Source organism: Cebus imitator, unplaced genomic scaffold (genome assembly GCF_001604975.1).
Source record: "Cebus imitator isolate Cc_AM_T3 unplaced genomic scaffold, Cebus_imitator-1.0 Scaffold368, whole genome shotgun sequence".
Taxonomy (NCBI): Eukaryota; Metazoa; Chordata; class Mammalia; order Primates; family Cebidae; genus Cebus; species Cebus imitator.
In genome coordinates, this window is record NW_016107683.1 from 483326 (window position 1) to 505617 (window position 22292).

A 22292-nucleotide genomic window follows, 5' to 3' on the forward strand; every position below is an offset into this window, starting at 1 on the left:
GCATTCTCCCACCGCCCCGCTTCCATGCTCTGGGTGTCTTCTATTCTGTTTGATTCAAATCACCTCGCCAAGAAGGGCTGTTCAAGTTTCCAGGTGGAACTGTTATGTAACTGTTTCCGGGATTATTGATTGCATTTTAGCCTTTTAGCTGATGGTAGAATGAAGCCTTCAGTTTATCAGTGGAGCTTGTTAGTGAGGAAGTTTTTGGAGCAGAGAGCCCTTCCCAGTTTTGAGGATCATAGCAGATGGCAGCTGCAGCCTGAGGGAGCGAGGTGGCACAACACCAGGCACTGGTCTGGGGGCTGCTCCTGGCACAGCGTGGTGCTCAAGTGACTCCAGCAGTTGGCCAGGAGACGCCTGGATGCCGGGAGCTGGCGGGCAAAACACCAGGCAGCCGTGTATTTCGGGGTCACACTAGCAGATGTCTGTTTTTGGCCGGGGCAATTAGCCTCAAAGTGGAACGTCAGCAGGAAGAGAACAGGACCTTCTCACAGGGCGGGACATGACTGATGTGCGCTGGGTATGGTGTTCAGCTGCAAGAGAGGGAAGGCAGCTAATTAGATAAGCTAATACTACCTGGAGATTCGATGGATCCAGGTGCTGTGTTTGAAATACCTCTCAACCCGTTTTCCCCTTCTGTGTTCTGACTGCTTCTTTGTTCTCTGCTTACCTGAACTGTTTTAATTTCCTTGAAACATGTCTCCTTGCCCCAGTCTTTTCCTCCTCTACTCAGTTCACTTCCCACTCTGATCCGCCCTTGGTTGACTGGTTGTTTTTGATGTTGGTGCTCCGTATTTCCTGTAGACTGAAATCTCAAGGTCCCTAATTTGGAACATGGGGCCCATAACAACATAATGTCAGCCGCGTTTCCAGTGAAGTGCATCGCCCTGTCTTCTGGCTCCCATCTACTCTAGTCAAATACGGCTGCTCACTGTCCCCAGCCACACTGCACACCTACTCTGTATTTGCCGCAGTCATACTCTAGTTTTCGGCTTGGTGAAATCCTGCTCGTGTGTTGGAATTTCTGTCAATTTGGCTGTAGATCTTTCCCAAAGCCTTCCTCACCAAAAATGCAATTCCTTCCCTTCTTTGGGTTCCAAAGTCCACACATATTCATTGCTCATGAGTTAATATGTTGAGTCATAATTATATACCCTTTCTCCTACCAGCCTGTAATCTTATGGAGAGACGATGTCTCCAGAATTCGATAGGGCTTCCAATTCTCTACTAGTGTTTCCCAAAGTGTGCCTTAGGATGCTAGTTCATCTGGCTGTTCATAAACACCTCTCTAGAACTGATTGTGTTGTAAATGCTGTTATGAATAGTTTGCATACAGGTAGGTACTGCTGTTGGTGTCCTGTGTTTCACAGATGATGAAACTGAGGAACTTGCTCCAGGTGCAAGCTAGCAAGTGGCAGAGCCATGGTCAAACCCAGGGAGCGTTGTTCCAAAGTCCATGTGCTTCCCTACAGCACTGCATCACCCCTCCAGTTAAGAGGTATCACAGGATGACAGAGTTGCAAGAAGGAAAATGCAGCGTGCACTGAGCTGGACAGGGTGAACGGGGTGGGTCTTTGCCACAGGGTGCAGAGCTGCCCCAGAGCTTTTCTAAGGGACTGCATATGGGCAGCTTCCAGGAGGACTGGGTTAACAGCACTCCTCACACCTTCTTAGCTGCCAAGCTCATTTTTCCCCATAGATTATCTTGCAGGGTAATGTCTGTAGAATATAGTTTGGAAAACATTACTTCAGATCAGTGTTTCCAAATTCATACCACACTAAGTTTATGAATTATTCAGATTTTAACTGGGATGGTTGTAATTGTAGAGGTGTGTGACATATATTTATAATCACATTCTCAAGTGACAGATTGCCAATATTTCCTGTTGGTTTGCCCTGGCCAATGTGAGAGGCTGCTTGCTTGTGATCCTCTCATCACAGGGCCAGGGGACTTGAGTTGGGAATCTCTCCTTCACTGACACCATCTCTGCAGAGCCCCATGTGCCAGGGAAGGCAGGCAAGTGGGCACCAACAGTTTGTTGCTGCTGGGCAGAAGTCGAGGCTTCGAACAGGGATGTGCTGACACTGTAGTAGAGGCCAAATGGGGCCTCCAGGGGCGATGCAGTCAGTGGGACATTCTGCCTTGGCTGAGCTCACTGTTGCTCAGACTCAGTATCACCCCACTGGAGCTTAAACAGCTGTCCTGGGGGAGGATAAAAGACAGTGGGAGACAGGGCAAGGCGAGTGGGGAATGGAAAGCGGGCAGAACTGGGCTGTGGGGCATGGATTCCTGGAGCTCCAGGTGGGGGTGACTGCAGCATCAGCTCAGCAGGGCATTCTTCTCTTGCCAGAGCCCCTGCCCCTCAGGCCCACAGAGGCCCTGTCCTCCCTTACATCTACCCCACCCAGCTACACAGCCTCTTTGTGTTCCTTGAGGGGAAGGCACTCAGCATGTGTTTCGGTTCATAGTTTTAAAAATGTGAAGCTGTTGGTTGGATCCCATTTTTGTAGACAGGGAATAATGTGCCATAGTTGGCAGGTTGGAGAACATGACTGGAGCACTGGGGCCACTTTGGTCAGCTCTGGCCTCAGTAAAGATATCGGTGTGTAGAAGCTTTAGGGGGCTCTTTGCCTCGTCTCCCACTGTCTTTTGTCCTCCCCAGGATAGCCATTTAAGCTCCCCCGGGGCGATATTGAGTCTGAGCAACACTGAGCTCAGCCAAGGCAGAGTCCCATCAAGCTGTCTCTGAGCAAATAATCCATGTGGGCACCCTGGAATGCAGTGTCTGCTGTGCGGGGAGAGAGGTTTGCCTGAACCATCCACTTGCTTACCTGTTTGAAGTGTTTTCCCTGCATTTGGCAGAGAAGCTAATTATGGCCAGACTTTAGAGGCATGGGTATGATGTGTTAACTGTGCACCCACGGCCCTGCCCCAGCACCTTCTGTGAGGTGGCTCTTTAATGTGTGTTTTGAACAGAGGAATGATTAGTGGTGTGTGTCCTTACTCCGTGGTAGCTATTGATGTGCTGGGACACAGAACTAGGATCCAAGCCCATGTCCTGCATGCTGCCGCCAAATGGCATCCCTGCAGCAGTGGGGACCTTGTGCCTGTCCATGGCTGTGTGAATGGCTGGGTTGTGTTGTGCAGGGCGGGGGCTGGTGTGGTCCCATCCTGCCCCAGACACTGACTTGCCGGGCCCAACAGGAGCTGCCATGGGAGATCGCGGAAGGGAGAGGATCTGCTTCTCAGGACTGCCTGAGTCAGACGCCTGTCTCCACAGTGTTCTGTTCATGTGTACTTAGTTCTGTGGCTCTTCTTATCTCTGAGATATTCAACTTCTGTCTAGAGGCAGTATCTAGATATAAAATGTTCCTGAGAGGTGCAGAAAGAGATGGCGGGGCATCTGAGGTGGCTTGACCTCACTGCAGGCAAGTCCTCCATTTGGGGCCCCTTAGCTGAGGACCTCTGGGGCCACCAGACAGAGCCCCCATGGGGGGCTCACCATAGTGGTTCTCCCTTGTTCCCACCCATGCCCCAGGCCCCCTTGTTGTGGCCCCTGACTTTTGGCAGGACATCTCCAGTTTCCATCCTCCTGAGTCCATCTGCAGTTGAATAAGGAGGCCCTTTCTCCAGCCCCGGCATGGTCACTGTTGCTTCTGGGAGTCTCCTCAATCATCCAGCATGTTTGAACCCTGACTAGATGGCAGGCACTGTGCAAGGCACAGGGGACCCAGTGATGGATGAGACACAGTCACTTCCTTCAGAGAGCTCACAGTCATGCTAGGAGACAGACAGATGTGACATGGAAACAGCATACCATAAATAGCAAATGTTCTGTAGTATCGCAAAAATGTGGGAAGACAGAAGCGAGTAGAGAGAGGAGGGAGGGGGAGAATGACCACAAAGACCATAAATGTTTGCTGCAGGGCTTAGGTAATGGTGAATTTCTCTTAAGAGTCACCCTCTGCTAAAGCAATGGCTTTTCATCTTTGTGCTTTCGGTAGCAAATCACTTTTCCAAACTTCTGCACAGATCACCAAGAAATAAAACCAAAGCAGAGGGCATTTACGAAACTGGGAGCAGGGTGAGGATGGGGATGAGGGTGGGGGTCGAGTGCTCTCTGCCTGGCTGCATCCGTGCACCTGCAGTTTCAGAAGCCTGACCTCTGTTCTTCCCGAGGTGGTCATATACTGATTCAGGTTGCTGTTGAGGACCACTCTCCCTTGGAAGGGCTTGGAACCTACAGGCTTGTCATAGGCAAATCTAGAGGTGATCTTGTGATTCCTGCCTTGGGCCCAAACCGGACAGCTAGGCTTTTCTTTTGGGGAAGGGATGCCTAAATAAGATCCAGGTAGGAAGGGATGGATTAGAGTGAGGAATTGGTTTCCATTTCCTAGCGTGGGATGAGTTGGTGGCTTCCTGGAGTTGTGCAGTGTGTGAGCCTGTAAGGGGAGGTGCTGCCAGTGGACAGTGTCTCTGAAAGGGGTCTGTTTGGGACTTGTCAGTGCAGAGAGCTCTGCTGGAAGAGCTGTGCTTTCTGGTCAGACCTTGTCTACAGTTCCCCAGGGAACCCAGGGAGCTCTGTGGGGCTCTCTGCAGGTGGCTAAACGGATACCTGCCGGGAGAAGGTGAGAAGCCAGAGGCCAGCAGAGGTGAGTTCAACCAGGCTGGCACAGGCGAGTTCTGTAGGCGAGTTGGCTGCTCCAGCTCACCTGCGACCCTGGAGAGCGCTTACGGCGCCCTGGACCCTGAGCACATCATTTTCCGTGTATTGGCTTAGTTGATCCTCATAACAACCCCATGCATTAGGTATTATTTTTACCCTCCTTGAGCTAATGAGGAAATTCAGGCACAGAGGTTCCCTGGGTAATTAGTGGTAGAGCTGGCATTCACATTGAGGCAGTCTGGCTTTCCAGAGAATGCACTTGAGAACTTTCTATACATGTCACAGCAGCTTCATGAGAGAGGGATCCTCCAGTGTCCCACAACTGGGGATTCTTACGTGCGACTTCAGCTCTAAGTGACCAGTTGGAGAACACTGTATGTGTAGTTTAATATTAAATACTTTCTGATGCAGGCATGTAGAAGCTGGTGCCAGGCTGCTTTGCTGACTGAACAGAGAGGCTATAAGACAGGGAGTATTCCTCAGAAAGCAGCTCCTGCCTAGAGGTGACTTCCAGCTCTCTTGACCTGTCACTCTGTGCTGGTCTCCCAGCATGCAGCCCCTGGTTAGGGAGACATGGGGGACTCTGGAATCAGGGCTGCAGACCAACAGGGGAATATGTTGGCCTTATTCCTCCTTCCCCGACTAACTCAGCATGCTCCTACCCATGATGCCCTTGGCCGTGTGCTCTTTACAGAAGGGGGGCTTTCTAGCTGTGTGCCTGACTGGCAAGGGAGTTCTGCGAAGGGGCACCCCACACACAGGCAGCTCCTCAGCACCCGCACCCAGGTCTCGTGGATGACAGGTGTGCCAGTGTTAAGTGCTCCCCAGGCGGCTGCGTGGCCCCAGCAGGTGCCCCCTCCAGGCCCTTGGCTTTGGCTATCTTTTCCTGCTTCTTGGTTCTTTCTCTGCTTCCTCACTTTCACTAGAAGTTTGTTTCTTTCTTTGTGAGAAACTTATGAGTAGGTGGTTTGTGGTGGGAGAAGGCAGAGAATGGAAGAATTCTGGATTATCTGTGGGTTTTCATTAACTGCTCTTTCTGTCCCTCATTACCAGGATAAATGAGATTTGCTTCATAAAGGATCAGGATTCTTGTGCCATTTTGCAAGAAGTTGTTAAGGACTTTTTCTTAGAATCAGACATTAAGCTAGAAAAACAAATCCAACATAAAACCCTGAAGCAAAAAAGGAATCCAACAGAAAATGCCATTCTGTTCAAACTTATGGCCTGCAGGAAAAATTTCAAAAATATTCCATCAAAAGGCTAAGCAGCAGGCCTCCCGTTTAAGTTCTGCAACTGTTATAGGATGTCTGTCTTTCACATACCGCTTTGAAACATTACCCTTCTCATCCTGAATGATCAAATGCCTTCTCTCGCTGACTCTCATTCTGTGGTTCTGAATAGGGCAGCTATTGTTCTCCAGCAGGGCATGGTTTCAGTGTCACATCATTCTGGTAAAGTATTGACACAAACCAGCATTATTCCTGGATCTGCCTTTCTCTTTGGTCCCCTTTCTTCTGGGCCTAAAGAGATCACATCCAGAAAAGCAGTTGGGTTTTCTAGGTTGGGGCGGATGCTAGGTACTTCCTAGTGGGCTTTTTGGCCATGAAAGGACTGCTCTGTTCTGCCACCCATGGTGCGTGGGTAGAGACGCGCTGTGGTCACGAGGCAGGGGATGGATTTCCAGAGGTCTCTTGGCTTAAATGCACTACGAAGAACTTTTGTTTCCAAAGTCAATTTATTGAATATTAAGTCATAAAGCCAGTGATATAATTTTAATGAAAAATATCCTGTATCACTCAAGACTTAAAAGAACAAAAATACCTTAGAAACACTGCTTTGAAAAATAATCACATTAACTTTACACACAACAAAGTCCTTTCTTAAGCTTTATTTAAGAAATCGAGTACTATATAGTTCAATATATATAAGACACATCCAGTATTGTGTTCCTGATAGCAAGTGCATAGATTTTGTTAAGATATCATTTTCACTCAATATAAACGTTTCATGGTCACATGAAGATAATATTCCCAGTGATTTGCCCAAGCATGAGAGGAGAAAACAGAACACAGCAAAAGTAGTGAACTACAACAGAGATGAGAAACAAAAACAGCAAATTAGCAGAACAGTCGATTCCTGATAAGTGAATAAGCTGATTGTTTGGTCACAATGTTTTATTCACTTATCAGGAACGATTCACAGTACATTTATGTTCACTGTGTGTCCTAGCCTGCTAGCTAAGAGTCCGAGCCCCTCAGCTGTGGGCTGGGCAGCTTGTGTGGCTTCCATCAGCAGGGCGGGTGTTGACAGTGCTGCAATACAAAGTAGTCTGTGTGTGGCAAACCGATACACCTTGTTCACACTGCAGCAGGGTCATGCCGACTCAAAACTATGGGTCTGAATTCAGCAGGGACCAACTTGATAGTCATAAGTGCTTAAAGGAACTAGCGTTTTCGTCCCCTTCTTTGGAGAATTATTTGTTGCTTTAGAAGAGCAACAAAAACTGACTTTGTCTTTCTCTTCCTTTGCTTAGCATGAGTATTTTGTCTTGTGCCAAAAAGGTGGATCTATGTACTTCTAGATTTAAAAAATAAACACTTACACCTTGGAAGTAATTTAGTCACCCCCCATACCTCCCAACATCCCCCTCCCACCTCCCTAATACAAAGAAATCACACCCTTAGCCATCCTTTCCCACTAATGTAGGCAGTGCATTTTCAGAGGCAGACTGCTGAAGGCTATGAGGAGACTGAAAGCCGAAGTGGCGGCAGGAAGTGAGCTCCATCCTTGCAGGCTGGAGCTGGTGGCATCAGCATCACTGAGGCAGCCAGCCCCGGCGAGGGAGCCTCCCTTCCTCCACCTCGCCAGTCCCCTCTATTGTTAAGCAGACTAGAAAATACAATCTTGGGCCAGAGGGGCTGCTGCAACGAGAGGGTAAAGAGCCTGAGCACCTACTGGGAGAGAGTTCACTGGCACCCAGAGGAGGGCTGCCAGGTGCTGGGTGGCCTGAGTCAGACAGAGCTTGTGCGTCTGAAAATAGTGGAAGGAAAGATAAGACAGAGGGAGGAAACATCGACGGAATCTTGTAAGAGCACTTTAAGAGCGATCAGATTCCTGAGCATAGGCAGAACAGGGCCTGTGGCTTCAGTCTGTGAGGGCATAGAAGGAACAGTATTTGATAACTGGCCTTGGGGTGACAGTGGGGATGAGACTTACTCTGAGCTCTTATGTTCATCCAGGAGGGAGTGTGTGGATGCATATGGCGTAATTAGCTTGTGTTTGGAAAAGGACAGTAAACTATGAAGACAGCTTGAATGTGAGAAACTTGACCTCCCCGTGCCCGCCGCCCCCCAGACTGAGTAGGGCTTCCGTTTGGGCCCTTGGAAATACTTCTTTTCCGTTAGTGTTAATAATTAAAGCTGCTCCTGGATTCCATTAGCTTGTAGAAATAAATAATTTAAATGACTTTTCTATACATATCTTTTGATTGATGGCAACAAATAGACTTAAGTTTAACCCTTTTCACATCTTCCATTCACGGCTAAGTTTATTTTTCTTGCCTGGAGAACTCACCTCTTTTAGAAAGGTGATTAGTGTCTATGAAGAGTTCGACTGTACTGATGTGGCTTTGGCCTCGTGGGTATAGAGGAAACCCCAGCAGCAGTCTGGAATGTATGTTAAGAACTGCAAGGATAGATTCATGAGGGAGGAGAGAGAAGGTGAAATTAACCTGTGTGGTCAAAAGACCGTAAAACACCTTGGCAAATCCAACCCCGTAGGCAGTTACTGAGGTGAACTGTAGAAAAAAGTGTGTAAATCTTGGAAGCAGGAGTTCGAGTGGGCGGTTGTACATAAATCAAAGGTGGCTGGTGTGCAGTTTCCCCTTTCCCAAATCAGATATTCACTTAAGTGGAATCGACTGTATCTTTTTACACAACATAGAGAAAAAAACAGATACGTGAAACAGCGAGGTGTGTAGATGTATCACCAACACATAATGGCTACCAACAATACAACACGCAGAGAGAGAAACAAGTATTAGGAAAATGGTTTAATATTGGAGACAGAAGCAAAAAACTGCATCACACAATAACATACATTACAAAAATAAGTTTGACTGTTTCAACTACACAGTTATGTTCACAATGAGGACAGAAGAATCAGAAAAAACTTTGATCTAAACAGCAAAAAAGCAAACCCTAAAGTTTTAACTAATACATTTATCCACTTAAAGTGACTGAGTACTTCTAAATATCTAATTACCTTATTGTGTTAACTGCACAATACAGAATAAAAAGTGAAACTTACCGCTGTTATTTTAAGACAAAATTCTAATGCTAGATATAAGCAAAGGGAAAAAAGAAATCAAGCCAAAGTTTTTAATTCTCAAAAGAAAAGCAACTTTCTATCAACCCAAAATCAAACTTGAAATCAGTCATTGTCAGGGGCCCACCAGAGTAAGCCACAAAAATTTCCACTTTTTTTTAATCTCCAGTATAAAAAGTTCCACTGGTACAAAATGCTTAAGTACAATCAGTTGTAGAAATAGGAAAGCCTGCGTATTTTTCTTTTTTTGGCTCAAATTCCATCAAACAACAAAATCCAAATGCATCAATAAAACAAACAATACTCAAATGGTCTTACAGTTTCCACTAGGGTGCATTAACTTTGGCTTTTCTCAGACAATATTTAAAAACTAGTTTGTAATTCTAAACAAAATGATTATTAATCTATAAACATCAATTCTCACAGCACAAAAAAAACACAAATACATTTTTTGTATGACATTATTCAAAAAGGTAATGAAACTACAAGTTTTTTTTAAAATTTTATTTTTTTAATTAGCACTTAAGATAATAAAAACAAACAGTGAAATGATTCCAGAGTAGCACAAGCCAAAGAACTCTAACCCCTATGGTGAAAGAAAGATGAACTCATTAAGCCTTTGAGGACTGCCATTGTATCACAATTCTCTAATTTAGATTACAAATAACTATTCTCTACATTTGATTAAAAAAGCAGTTTCCCTGTGTGTTTTCTTCTGGCATAGGCCCTTTGCACCCTTGCAGCTTTGTCCTTTTGATACTAAAAGATCAAGTGGATAGAAGGACAGTTTGTCTCTGAAGAAGAAAGTTATCTTTTAGAGAAGGGCAAAAAAGGACTTTCCCCCTCATGTCCTCTCTTGGTTACTCGTGAAGAAGAAACACTCGACTGGGAGTGTGGGTCCTGAGCCTCTTGTCCCCTGCCCTCAGTGTTTCCTCTGGGGGAGATGCATGCAGGTGGGTTGAGAGGGAAATGGGGAGGGGCATCTGCTTCAGTAAAGAAATCAAAATTGTTTTTCGTTGAGGTTTATTTAATTGATAAGGAGTTTCAGAATGAAATAGCCTTAGAAATTCAAGTGGTGGGCTCTTGTGTTTCCATGTGTGTGTTGACACACATCGTCTTCTCAGAGAGACAGATGTGGTAACTTGTTACTAAGCTGATTGCTGCAGGAAGTACAAAATAGCCCTCAGAGGATGAAGGAAGGCCCCAGCAGTAGTAAACACGTGTGACGACAATACAAATCATGTCATTGTAAGTGCATGTGCTTTAAGAAGGAAACGTTTGTTATTAATTTTTTTTTGCATCAGTAGAGGCTAGTCCTTTCCATCCCAGGGCTATCACATCCACACACACTGATCCTAACAGGGTGCTGAGCGGGGAAGGGGAGCTGAGATCAAGAAGCTTCCGGGGCATGCTAGAGAGGAAGGCTGGAGTTTGTGTTGGGGCAGTAGGTGTGACATTAGGATTTGTCAAGACAGCAAGGTACCTGTTCACAGAAAGTCATATGGCACTTTAAAAAGTGGCAGCAGGAATTGGTGCTAGGTATTTGGTCAGTAAATTGCGATAAAGAACTGAGCTTTACTTAGATGGTCAGTCCCCTTTAAATGCGTTCAATTAAAGAAAAACAAGAAGGCTGGAAAAGGGCGATGGGCTTCTAACTCCAGACACCTGGTATATTCAGAGGTATCTACTGGGGTCGGAGATGCCCCAGCATAATGGCTGATTAGAAACAGTATTTAGGAGTAGTTAAGAAACAAAAGCAAAACCCCTCACGAGACTATCCTGCCACAAAGTCGTTTTACTGCACAGTATATGAAACTATTGTAGACTAGGACACACTGCTAAATGTGATCTCAAAAGCATACAGGATTGTTAGGTGCTGAATCTACCTCCGTTTTCCCTCAGGGTTTATCCAATTACTAATTAAAACTCCAGAAGGAATTCTAGTAGCACAGTAGGAATTCTTTTCCAAAAAACAATGAGAAATAATCAAAAGTAGTATAGGATTTTTTTTCCCTTTAGATTGGCCTCATGGAATCTTTTGGATCTTAATTCTTTTGGATCTTAACCAAAGAAAAAGTAGTCATTGGAAACAACTTAGAGGATAGATGCAGGGAAAAATATCCAAATTAGAAACACCCCAAAACAAACTCAAATCATGACAGTAGAAAAGGTTAACATTCCAGATAGCTCTGGTTAGAAAGGGTTAAAAGTTCAAAACTTTCTCACCTTAGAGGTTTCCATAGATTATGAAGAAAATACATGGTGAGGTTGCCTTCACAGCACTGATGTGTGGAGTGGTTAAAAAAGTGGGACATGGGCACTTATACAATGTCTTACAAAAAACATTAGAGAAATAACAAACAATAACAATTTCAGGCAACAAGACCACAGGATAGCAAGTTAACAAAGTTTTTAACCTTTTTTTTTTTTTTTTTTAAATATTAGGGATTTATACAAAACACATAATAAAATACCCATGTTATCAAATTACTTCTCACAAGAAACACACTGAAGCTCTAGGAAGGAAGTACCTTTGGAATTTGGCACTATATATTTTCACTTTTTTTCTTTAAAAGAAAAAACAGATCACATTTTGCTGAACACAAACACATCTAAATAGTTCACAATTAAAAAAAATGACATCAATGCTTCACAAGCCAACACAAAACTTATTCTGGAATAGGTTTTTTTTTTCCCCCTCACATGAAATTTGTTTTAAGCAAACAACTTTTTTTTTTTTTTTTAATTCTTTTTTTTATTAAGTAAACCAATTCTAAACTTGTCTTATCAACAAAGAACATTAAGACCATAAGACTCATGATGAAACCACAACTTAATTCACAGAAGCACCAACATAACACAGTTTACAGTAACCTTTCTCCTGTACATTGAAACAGTATAAAATATAGGTAATTTCATGTGCATTAAACCATGGATTGTCTAACTGTGAGTTCAGCAAAAGGTGACACAAATAGGTAGCATTTGCCCCAAAACAGGGTAAATATTTTTCTTATACTAATCTACAAAAAGTGGTTCTATATATATATCTTAATGAGAAAGTGAGCCACCTAAAATGGCCTTATCAAAAAACTTTACACTGCCTGAAAAATGTAAAAACTATTACAGACCTCTAGAGACTTAAAATCAGACAGTTTTTTTCTCAAACTGTTTTTGGAAGTAGTCTGTTAGAAACCAACATTCTGTGTCCCTGGACACATATTGCTATTGTTACCAGTGACCGGGAAGAATGCCAATCCCTGTATAATACTTTCAAGTCTGTTTTATGAAAAGAAAAAAAATAAGAAAAAAACATTTTTGCCACAGGTTTTTTCTATAATGAATTTGTCTAATAAATTTCAGTCTTGCATGAATGCAGCAATGTTTTTCACATTGACTTCCCAGAATTCATAGCTAGATGAGGTCACATGCAAATTTCAAAGGTCAAACTAGATCAAAGGTCAGTAGGAGAACCAAATATGATGTGAGGTCAGAAAGACATCAGAAACAATGACGGGACGATGAAACTTTTTTTTTGAGACGCCACAGGGACATGCTAGGCAAACGATGAACTAACGGGCATGAAGATGTCTAGGGAAAAAACAAGGAAGAGTAAAAAGTTACACAGAATCTATGCAGCAGCAACAAAATAACTTTTAAGGGTGCAGGAGAAAATCTAATGCAAATCTTCCGTCATTAGGGAGTCTCCGAGCCATTCACATAATTTGCATTTCTTACACTCTTTATCCACAGCACAATGAAACCCCAAGAGAATCCATCTGGAGAGAGTGAGGGGATGGATTCTGGATGTTGTGGGGTGAGGGACAGGGGAGAGGGTCCAGTTTCAACAAATGTGACATACGGGGAAAGTCAGACGACTGAACTGTAAACTAGATAATGGAAGTTACGAACAAAATCATCAGACAGATACAAACAACGAGAAGATAAAGCATGAACTTTAGGTCTAGGGTTCAACGGTGAAAAAAAGCCCATTCCTAGAACAATTCCTCTAGAGACTACTTCAGAAGGTTCTAGCTAGACAGAGAACTGCTCTTTAGGTACCCAATAAGTTAACAATAGGCAATAAATAACTTCCATTATTTCTGAGGCAGTAAAAATTTTGTATAAAAATAGAAATGCTTTTTTTACAAATAAAATTTACAGGCCTGTGGCTTTTTTATTTATGTATTTATGTATTTATTTATTATTATTAAATTTATCTTTCAAGAAACATCAAGTATTTTCACTCATTTTTATTTTTTAAACCCTGTAGCTTTAAGAAACAGATCTCTAAATCTTTTTGTACATTAATCCTTTCTAAAAACTAAAATAAAACAATAACGAAGTAGACAACCAGTGTAATAATTTGACCAATAAATGTTATGTTTCTTTGAACCCTAAAATAAAATCCTACTTAGTAAAACAAGCCGATGTAGTGGAAAGACGTGTGGTTGGAGTAAGTGCTTCTCCTGGCTTCTCCCTCTCCTAGGCCACCGTTAACCTCTAAGTGCCGGGCCCTCCCTCCAGGGGCGGGTGCCGGGCAAGGAGGGGTGAATTCTCCAGGCAGTGCTCTTGGGGCACCAGTGGTTTCAGAGTTAGAATTGCACATTAGCGTTTGTTTGCCTTTTAAATTCTCAAGATGCCATTTATTTGTGTATATGCTTCTCTTTAAAAAAGCAAAAACAAAAAAAATTTAAGAAAAAGGTAAAAGGAGATTCAAATTGCAAAACAAAGGAGAATACAGTGGCACAACTGGAGGAGGAATTTACTCAATAGAAACAAGGTAGGCCAAGTTTTAATTATGGCAAACTGGGTAGGGGAAGTGGGTGGGGACATGGAGGCCTTATTGTAAAAATAACCGTCTCTCTTGGTAAAAGTTGGCAATGTGGTCCTCCTCTGCCTTTCCTGTTGAGACAGGCTGGCTCGTGGGACTTACCCTAAGAAAGCTAAAATGAGAGCAGGGAGCCTCTGGGGTTAGGATCAGTAAGGTTTGCTGTCGTTTTTGGAGCGCTTCAGCTGCACCTTCAAGCGTTTCATGCCGATCTGAAAGCCATTCATAGCCTGGATAGCAGCTTGTGCAGAGACTGGATTGTCGTAGCTAACAAAACCTGGAAAACACCGAGGGTGGAAGTCAGGCTGGAGAGGGACCCCAGCAGAAAAGGGAGCCAGGGCTCTGGGGAGGGCTCAAGAGGCAGCATGGGGCGCCAGCCCCACAGGTTCGCCAGTGCTCTGCCCAACTGATTGTGTGTCCACCATGAGTGGACAATGATGCAAGCCCATTGAGCAGCTGGACTGAAAGGTGGTCCGAAGAACACACCCCTCCCCAGAACACTGAAGCGTCAGATGCAATTGTTTGCGGGAATTCAGTTCCATTTACTGAAGTTGCTGAAATCATTGTGTTTCAAGTCTCTTAGCATCTTTCGGTGAGAACCCCAGGTATGTACATGCTACTCAGCTGCTCATACAAGCAGTGCCGTAACTATTTCAGGGCTGCAGGGGATCACATGTCCTAACCAGGTGAGGCCGACAGGCAGGCTCGGGAAGGGCTGGAGAAGAGCAGATCCTGTCAAGCCCCTGCCTCACTCCAGCTCTCCATGGTCTGTCACACAGAGCCCACGCCTGTTTGCCTGGAGGATGGGTCAATTAGCAAGTTAACTCTACCGGTTGGGACCAAGGAGACTAGGGAAGTGCTGGGCCTTTCTCCTTATCTCCCTTTCCATTTCCAAAGCTCCAGTGAATTCAACAGAAAGGAAATTGCTACCTGGCATCTCCCAAAGTCTGGGGGCATAAACAGTCAACGGCTTAGAGCTTAATCATCTGATGAGAATTCCCCATCTCTTACTCTGTAGCAGCTACCTCTACCAAAAACAGCAGGGAGGACATGCTTTTGAAAAAGAACTACTGCTACTCTGCAAAGACCCAGAGACAAGAGGACCTCAGTCTCAAGAGTCTGCTCCAGCACTGAGAGGCAGCAGCAGAGGTGCAGCAAGGCTGTGGAGGGTGGTGACAGGAAGCTATTGTCCTCATTTACTTTTAGGTATGAACGTCAGCTGTTCAGAAGGTTCTGTACTAAGCACTTCCATCCATCTGCTAGTAAAGATAAAGAAAATTCCTTGACAAACTGGAGGAGGAAGAAAAGGACATGACTTTCTGTACATTCTCAGCTGATAAAAAGGGGCATGCAGCGTAACGCTGGTCAGCTTTTCAGAGGCAGGCCGTACTGCAAAGTGGCTGTTTAAATTTTTATTCAGTCTCATTCCCAATAAATGGGATCTGAGATTTTTGCTCTGACTTTCCTTTCCCTCGGGGTCTTTATCAAGGAACAGCAAGATAGTTACAGAATGTAAATGGACAAAGGATAACAAAACCTGGCTAAGAACTAGGAAGGAAGGAATGGGGTATTACCTTATGATGGCAACCCTAATTAATTCGGCTGGCTCATCAGACAGCCTGGATGCTACAGTGATTAACAACAATGGAAACCAGTCCATCATGCTCAAGAATTGTCTGCTGACACTAATAGCTATGGTTTACATTTACATTGGCTAATCTGTTTTCAAGGAAGTAAATATTAAATCATGAAGCAGAATGCCCTTCCAAATAAACCCAGAATATTATTTATGAAAAACAGAAGAGGCAGCCTCAAAACCTTGTAAACCTTGTGTAGGGAAGCCTCCCTAAAGTAGGCTCATGCTCAAACACACACACACATCCTATCATGATTTCATTTGCATATCACTCTTTACCATCACAAAGGGTTTTATACAGTTGCCACAGCAGCAGCCTAATAATGGGTTCCAGCTGAAAGCTTTGCCACTAGGGTAATGTGACTGTAAGTGGCTGACAGGTGGAGTCCTTTAACGGTGCCTTCAGACCTTCCAGGGTGATAGCAGAAATGAGAAAGATCTTATGATAATAGTTTTAGAAGCCAAAACATTATCTTTGGACTGGTTACCCATTACCAGCCAGAGTTAAGTTTAAGAACCACCCTCCCTTTGCTACTTTCCTTTAAAAGCACTCAATTCTGTGTGTTTCCTCCGGCCCCTACCAAACTTGGTTTTATGCTGTTATTACCTCCCACTGACATGAATTATTAAATTGCAGGAGTGATTAAAGCAAATATTCTAGCTCAAACTGGGCACTGAGCTTGTCAAGTAATATACAGTTTGAACAACTTGGCCTCTAAACTGCTTTGGGGGCCAGTAGGGTTTGAATAATGAAACAAGGAATATATTTAAATGCTATTGTCCTGGTGTGAAACATCAGTATGGGAAGTGAGCTTCCCTTACTCCCTAAGGGAGTGAAAACCACCACAGGAAGCAGAGTCCAGGATGATTGAGGAAAGGGCATGTGGCAGCTCAGGTAACAGCTGCACGCTCCTGGACTCCATATTTATTCCCACAACCCCTGCCAGTCTCACACTCCCCCACTGTGGCCTTCAGATCCCATCGTCGTGCAGTGCACTGTGTAACCGTGAGATCCGTCAACCGCTCATCCTGGGAACGTGGATGAGTGGTGTGTTGAGGCTGATGAGTGGGTTTCTGTCTGTGAAAGTGTCTGTCAAGGCCAATAAGCCCCTAATATGGTGTTGCCCATAACCATGGTGTCTGAAGTGTACTAAACCTAGAGGGGTAAGGAATTAGTGGGAAAGATGGGCTAAATGTGGTTAGACTCCGTAATAGTATAGTCTAGAACATTACCTAAGGCATGGGCATTGACATTAATTTCCCAGAGCCTTCTTTTGTTTGCCCAAATCTGCTTAAAAGGATCCAGAAAATGAGAGCCCCCCACCACGCGGGGAAGGCCCTATGCTGACTGAAATTGCCAGTCACCTTTTCCTTCCCATGACTGTTCACTTGGGAGCCCAATGCAATAGTCTAGCTTAGTTTCTTTTGCATACCAAAGCACTTGCTCAGATTGGTCTGTTTGTCAATGAAGACTTTAGCAGAGATAACATTTCCAAAAGGCATGAACATCTGCAGAATGTCCTGGTCTCCAAATTCTTGTGGAAGGTGGTAAATAAAGAGGTTTGCCCCCTCTGGACCTAGGGAGGAAAAAAAATCAGAGTAAGGTATTCCTTGAGTCTTAGTTTCCAAAGTCTCTTCTTAGGAATACTATAACAACAGGTAGGTTAAGCATTTTGCTTTCTTTCAATACAAAGAACAAACAGATGAGTAAGTGTAAAGTGCTGGAGTGACTTTCAAGAAAGCAATCATCCTTCAGATTTTCTTGATTTCCAAAGACAGGCTGGCTACGAACGGCTTCCTTTTCACAGACAGTCTTCTGTGAGTCACTGGTACTATAGCCCCCTGGCATGCATTTCAGTCACCTCTTGGGTGGCCATATTTTCTCAGGTATAGACAGGCTCTGAGAAGAAAAAAGGGTGCTCTGTGCATTCTAAGCAAATTGTAAAAATTTAGAATAAATTTGCCTAGTTGTCTAGTCAGTTTTGATTTGCCAAGTCTCTTAACACACAGTCTAATAATCATCTTTATGAGAAATGACTGGCACTGAGTCGACGCAAGGAAAGGAGGTAGGCTGAGTCTTGGCAAATACTGAGGCAAGCCAAGCTCTGCCTGCCCACCCTCCTTTCCCAGCAAATACAGGCAGCAAGGACAAGATCTTGGCCCCGCCGGTTGCAGAAGAGGTATGCGCTCCTAAGCTCCCCTCACTTTCCCTCTCTTGACTCTCTCCCACCCATATGAGCACCATTTGAAAGTTAAAAGCAGCACAAAAGGGAAGAAATATGAGCGGAGGGAGATAAGGGCTGGCTGTTTCTTGGGCATTCCAGGCATGGAGTCTTCCAAGGAGGGGCGCTCACAGAATTGGTGAGGCGACTTCTGCAGCAGATCAGGAATCCTCAGCTGGCTTCCACAGGAAAGGAACAGGTCTGCCTGCCGAACTGGACAACCCCAGGGGACAGCTACACTGGGGTCCCTAGATGCGGGAAGGGGGTCTGTGTGTGAGATGAAGAAAACTAAAATGGGGATAAAAAGAACTTTGTAAAAATGTCAAACCAAGCCTCTTTCCCTGCCTCCACAAGATAAATCACAAAAAAGTGTCCTAATGGTTAGGACTTTTCAAAGAAAACTTCTTGGGGCAAACTGTGGAAGCCACAGAGATGGAGTAGTTAGTTCTTTCTCATTTAAAAGTGGGTCTTCATGACTACTGTAACTTTTTATATTGCTTCCAATTTCCATGGACATATCCATATTACAGGCCATGGGAGGGAGTCTGTTTTAAAGGGACATGATTGCAGGGAGGCCTTGGGTCCCCTGATATTTTCTGGTTTTCAAATAATCAAAATTTAACATGAAAAGATGCAAAACCCAAAACACTGGAAAGGGATGTTCTGAGTGCTGCTGTGTGTGCATCCTTGGCGATGTGTTTGTTGGTCAGATTTGCTGCCCCCAGCTTTCATGTTCTTGCTGCACAAAAGATCCAAATGCACAAATGGGGGTTACTGGGCCCCAATCTGAACTGTGAAGTACATCTCACCTCCTGAAGCTGGGGTGAAAATACAGTTTCAGTGCACATGACAGATGATTGGCTATGCCTGAGTAATCCTAGCTTTCTAGAACGTTGCTCATGCTGAATGGATCTTTGCCCAACAGAGACCGAGGAAACTCAGAGACCACTAAACAAACACAAGTAGGTTTTGTCCTTCTGCTCCTGATACTCCCCCTAGAAAATGTCAGTAGTGTCTCTTGACACAGATCCCCCAATTTTTTCATCATGAAGAAACAGTTTGGTTTTGTATATGCCTCAAGTTTTTAATACTAAAGTGAGAACAAATATTTCATATGGAAAACCTCCCTTGTATGCAACTAAGGTGGCTGAGATGAAGAGGAGAAAACAAAACACATTAAAGAAAAATGAGATTCTACCTGTGTCATCTCTGTTTAGAAGTGGGACACACCTGTTCACAAGTCACCCCTTCATCAGATTTCTCCTGGTGCACGTTTCTGTCACTTGATAGATTCTCTGGTACACTCACTACTGGTCCTGGCTGTTGGGGTGTTCATATTTTGTCTGTCTCACAGGGCACTTGATCTGGCATAAAGCACTGGGGACATTTGTAGGAGCAAAGCTTTATGAGGCTACCAGTGTTCCCCTTCCTCATGGGACTAGCCTCCTGCAGGTAGTGGGGAGATGTGGGCCATCAGAGGCTCACTTCCTGTCTGGGGAAAAACACTCCAGGGCACGTGACTAAATCCATCACACTAACTTCTGGGTCTTGTGACCTTGGACAGAACTGTGGAGTAGAAAATCTAAACATCTATTTAGTACTGGAATTCATTATTAGTTTTTACTCTGCCTGGCATCATTTGCTTTTAAAACTACATTTTAAATATTATGAAGATGTTTAAAATTTCTTGAGCACATATTAACTGGGCGAGAAGGGAATCAGAAGAGAAGGATGAGAAGGTGGGAGATGATTAAAGAAATGCTGAACAAACAAAAAACCTGAAACCATGCTACTGAAAACCCACACCCTTAAATCCAGAGCTGGCAATGGTTATTTTGGCCGATTTTATCTTAATCTCAGAAGGGAAATTACTGCATTAAGCAGTAATCCCTAAAACTCAACACGAGGAAGTTGAGGGCAGTGGGCTCAGGTGAAGCAACTCAAAATATGCTGCTTCAGGGCCCAGACTTTATCCCAAACAGGGATATAGTTTACTGGAAGGCCCTGCTCTACTGGAGAATTGACCACCATTCTCTCAAACCATGGGGGCAACTGGCCCTCTGGCCTCTGTGTGAGGATATCATCATCCTACAGGATCCTGCTCTCTGCCCTCAGTGACAGCACGATACTTAGACCACAGACAAAAGGAACACACACAGGCCTTTCTTTGGGAAGACAGGTGATGTTTATGATATAGAGTCTCTTTCACAGGCCTGGGGGAACCACGGTTGTCTGAACACCTGTGCATGTTTCAAAAGCCTACAATAGCCACAGCTAAGAGTAAAGAGAAAGTTATATGAAAAGTAACTTAGCCTTTTATATAGTTTTCATTTTAAAAGTGATCTCCATGTTATTTACACAAAGAAAAAAATATCTCCCTTCCTTCAAAAGAATACATGAATATCTGTTAAGCTGTGTTTTCTCAAAACCCACAACTTAAGTCAGAATATTCAGATAAAAGCAGTTTACAACTATGGTGAGGATAAAAGACGGGAAAGAAACTTCAAAAAATCTCCTTTAGTACTTCTCTGTTCTGGCTTTTTTTATCCCGTATCTAAACAAGTCAGAAGAAAATAAGTATCATTTAGCAGATTTTGCTTTAAAGGAGCTTCAAAATTAAGGAAGAATCAAAAGCAAGAATGACCAATGATCCTTATTTGGACTTATGAACCATTTCATAATTAGCTTTAATTTATTCTTAGCATTAAATTCCTGGAGTTTATTTTGCTTTACTGGCAGAGAAGCAAGGTAATCAGTCACTTACTTGCTTTCCCTGAAGACCCCCAATTAAAGACCAAGTCAATCCTAACCATGGATTTTGTCATTCACCTGGAAACCATCGCCTACTGAGAGCCAGCCACATAATCACGGTGTGTGTGGACTCGAAAACCCTGGCAAACACAGGATAGAGAGTGTTTCACCTACCGAAGACTGTGGCCATCCATCCCCTTCCACTAACAAGGAGTTTCTGTCTATGGGAAAGTTGATGGTCTGTGCTGACTTTGGAGAGGGAGGTCCCTGGGAATTTTCTTTTGGCAGCAACTATTAGGTCATTTATGGGAAATTAATAGTTTAAATAACTTAATTATGGGAGGGGGTGAGCAGTCAGAGGATATTTGGGGATTGTAAGAAAGGTGATCAACGTTCCTGGACTTAGAGCTGCAGAGATGCCATAACCCTTCGGAAGATGTAACTGGGGAAAAATTTGAAACCATTTATCTGCAAAGTCAGACTGGTATATAAATACACAATGGACAAGAACGTCATCTAAACAAGATGGATGAAGAATTAAATTAGAAGGTAGCCATAAGACCAAAGGAGAAAGACTGAAATCAATAGTTAGGTTTTTGCTTTTGTTTGAGGGAGAGGGGTCTGTATTCCCTGATGGGAGTGCAGTGGCTATTCACAGACAGGACCATGGCTCACTGCAGCCGCAGCCCCTGGGCTCAAGCGATCCTCCCCCCTCGACCTCCCAAGTAACTGGGACTGCAGGTACATGCCACCACATCCAGCTTTCAGGTTTTTTTTTTTTAAAAACATGAGTAATAGAACAACTGCATTCTGTTATGACATGGCTTCAATTTGATACCTGCTAACCGTACTCTGGAGGCCAGTACTGCCTGTTGGGCTGGGCCCTGCAGCCCCTACCTGGAGCCAAGGGTGGCACCTACCTTCCTTCTGGCTGCCAGCAGCACTCTGCTGCTGCAGCAGGCTCTGGCTGTACAGAGTGGGCAGCGCGGCCGCTGCATACTGCTGAATTCCTGAGTAGGCCTGGGTGAGGGCGTCCATGGTGCCAGCCGTGCCATTCGTCAAGCCTGTGGCGCCAAGTCCTCCATTCAGAGCCGCCATACCTGAGAGCATTTGAGCAACTTTACAAAAAACCCAACAATAGAGAAGAGAAACAGCACTTATTCATTAGTGCTTTCCAAAGGAAGTTAGAGAATCATTTGACACAAGTACAACAGCAAGTACATGCAGCTAGCACACAATTACACTGACAGGAAATTAAAAATGAAACCATGAAGAAAAAAATGATGATAATGGGGAAAAATGACCTAAGCCATGAGAACCCTGACTCTCTAGGCCAGTGATCCAAATGCACTGTGGCACTAGTTAGATGAGACAGCTAAATGCCATGCAGCATGCTACTGGCAAGTACCATTGTTATCTTTTGGAAATAAAAGCCTTTTGCTTCTCGGAGCCTAGGAGCATGTAAAACACCCTAGGAGCAGAGGCCTGTAACATCTGTACACTGAAATCCATGTACTGGGCTCTTTGAGGAGCTATGGGATGGCTTGCAGGGCTGAGGAGGAAAGGATGAAATAAAATGTTTTTCCCTTAAGCTGCGTGTGAGGAAATGGCAGAGAGGACAAGTTCTGCACTCTTGGACCCAGTGGACCTGGTTCTGGGAGTTCTAGTATGGGAATACTGGCTTTCTCCACCAGTTCCTGATAATGATGTCAGGAACTAGGACCTTAGGAATAAGTAGCCTGGGTGATGAAGAACTGAGGCACAGGAAGAAATGTGGGCCCTTCCCACAGTCGCAGAGCTGAAGCTTCTCAGTCAGAATCAGAGTGGTGCTGTTTTCAGCAGCAAATAGTTGTACTCTGTGT

At 44.2% G+C, this 22292-nt stretch overlaps 1 protein-coding gene across 30 annotated transcripts in view; it reads right to left on the reverse strand.

The window, feature by feature from the left end:
* Positions 1-8703: 8703 nt before the first annotated feature.
* CELF2 (CUGBP Elav-like family member 2) overlaps positions 8704-22292 on the reverse strand; it is a 325875-nt gene continuing 312286 nt past the window's right edge. For 16 of the 30 annotated variants that reach the window (XM_017507114.2, XM_037730912.1, XM_017507117.2 and 13 more), the window contains 3 exons: positions 21351-21548; positions 16891-17034; positions 8704-14098 (listed from right to left, as the gene is read on the reverse strand). In XM_017507114.2, the coding sequence (XP_017362603.1) occupies positions 13971-14098; positions 16891-17034; positions 21351-21548 (470 nt within the window). In that variant the 3' untranslated portion in view covers positions 8704-13970. The remainder of the gene's footprint in view (positions 14099-16890; positions 17035-21350; positions 21549-22292) is intronic. The other 14 variants (XM_017507103.2, XM_017507102.2, XM_017507100.2 and 11 more) reach the window with 3 other exon arrangements.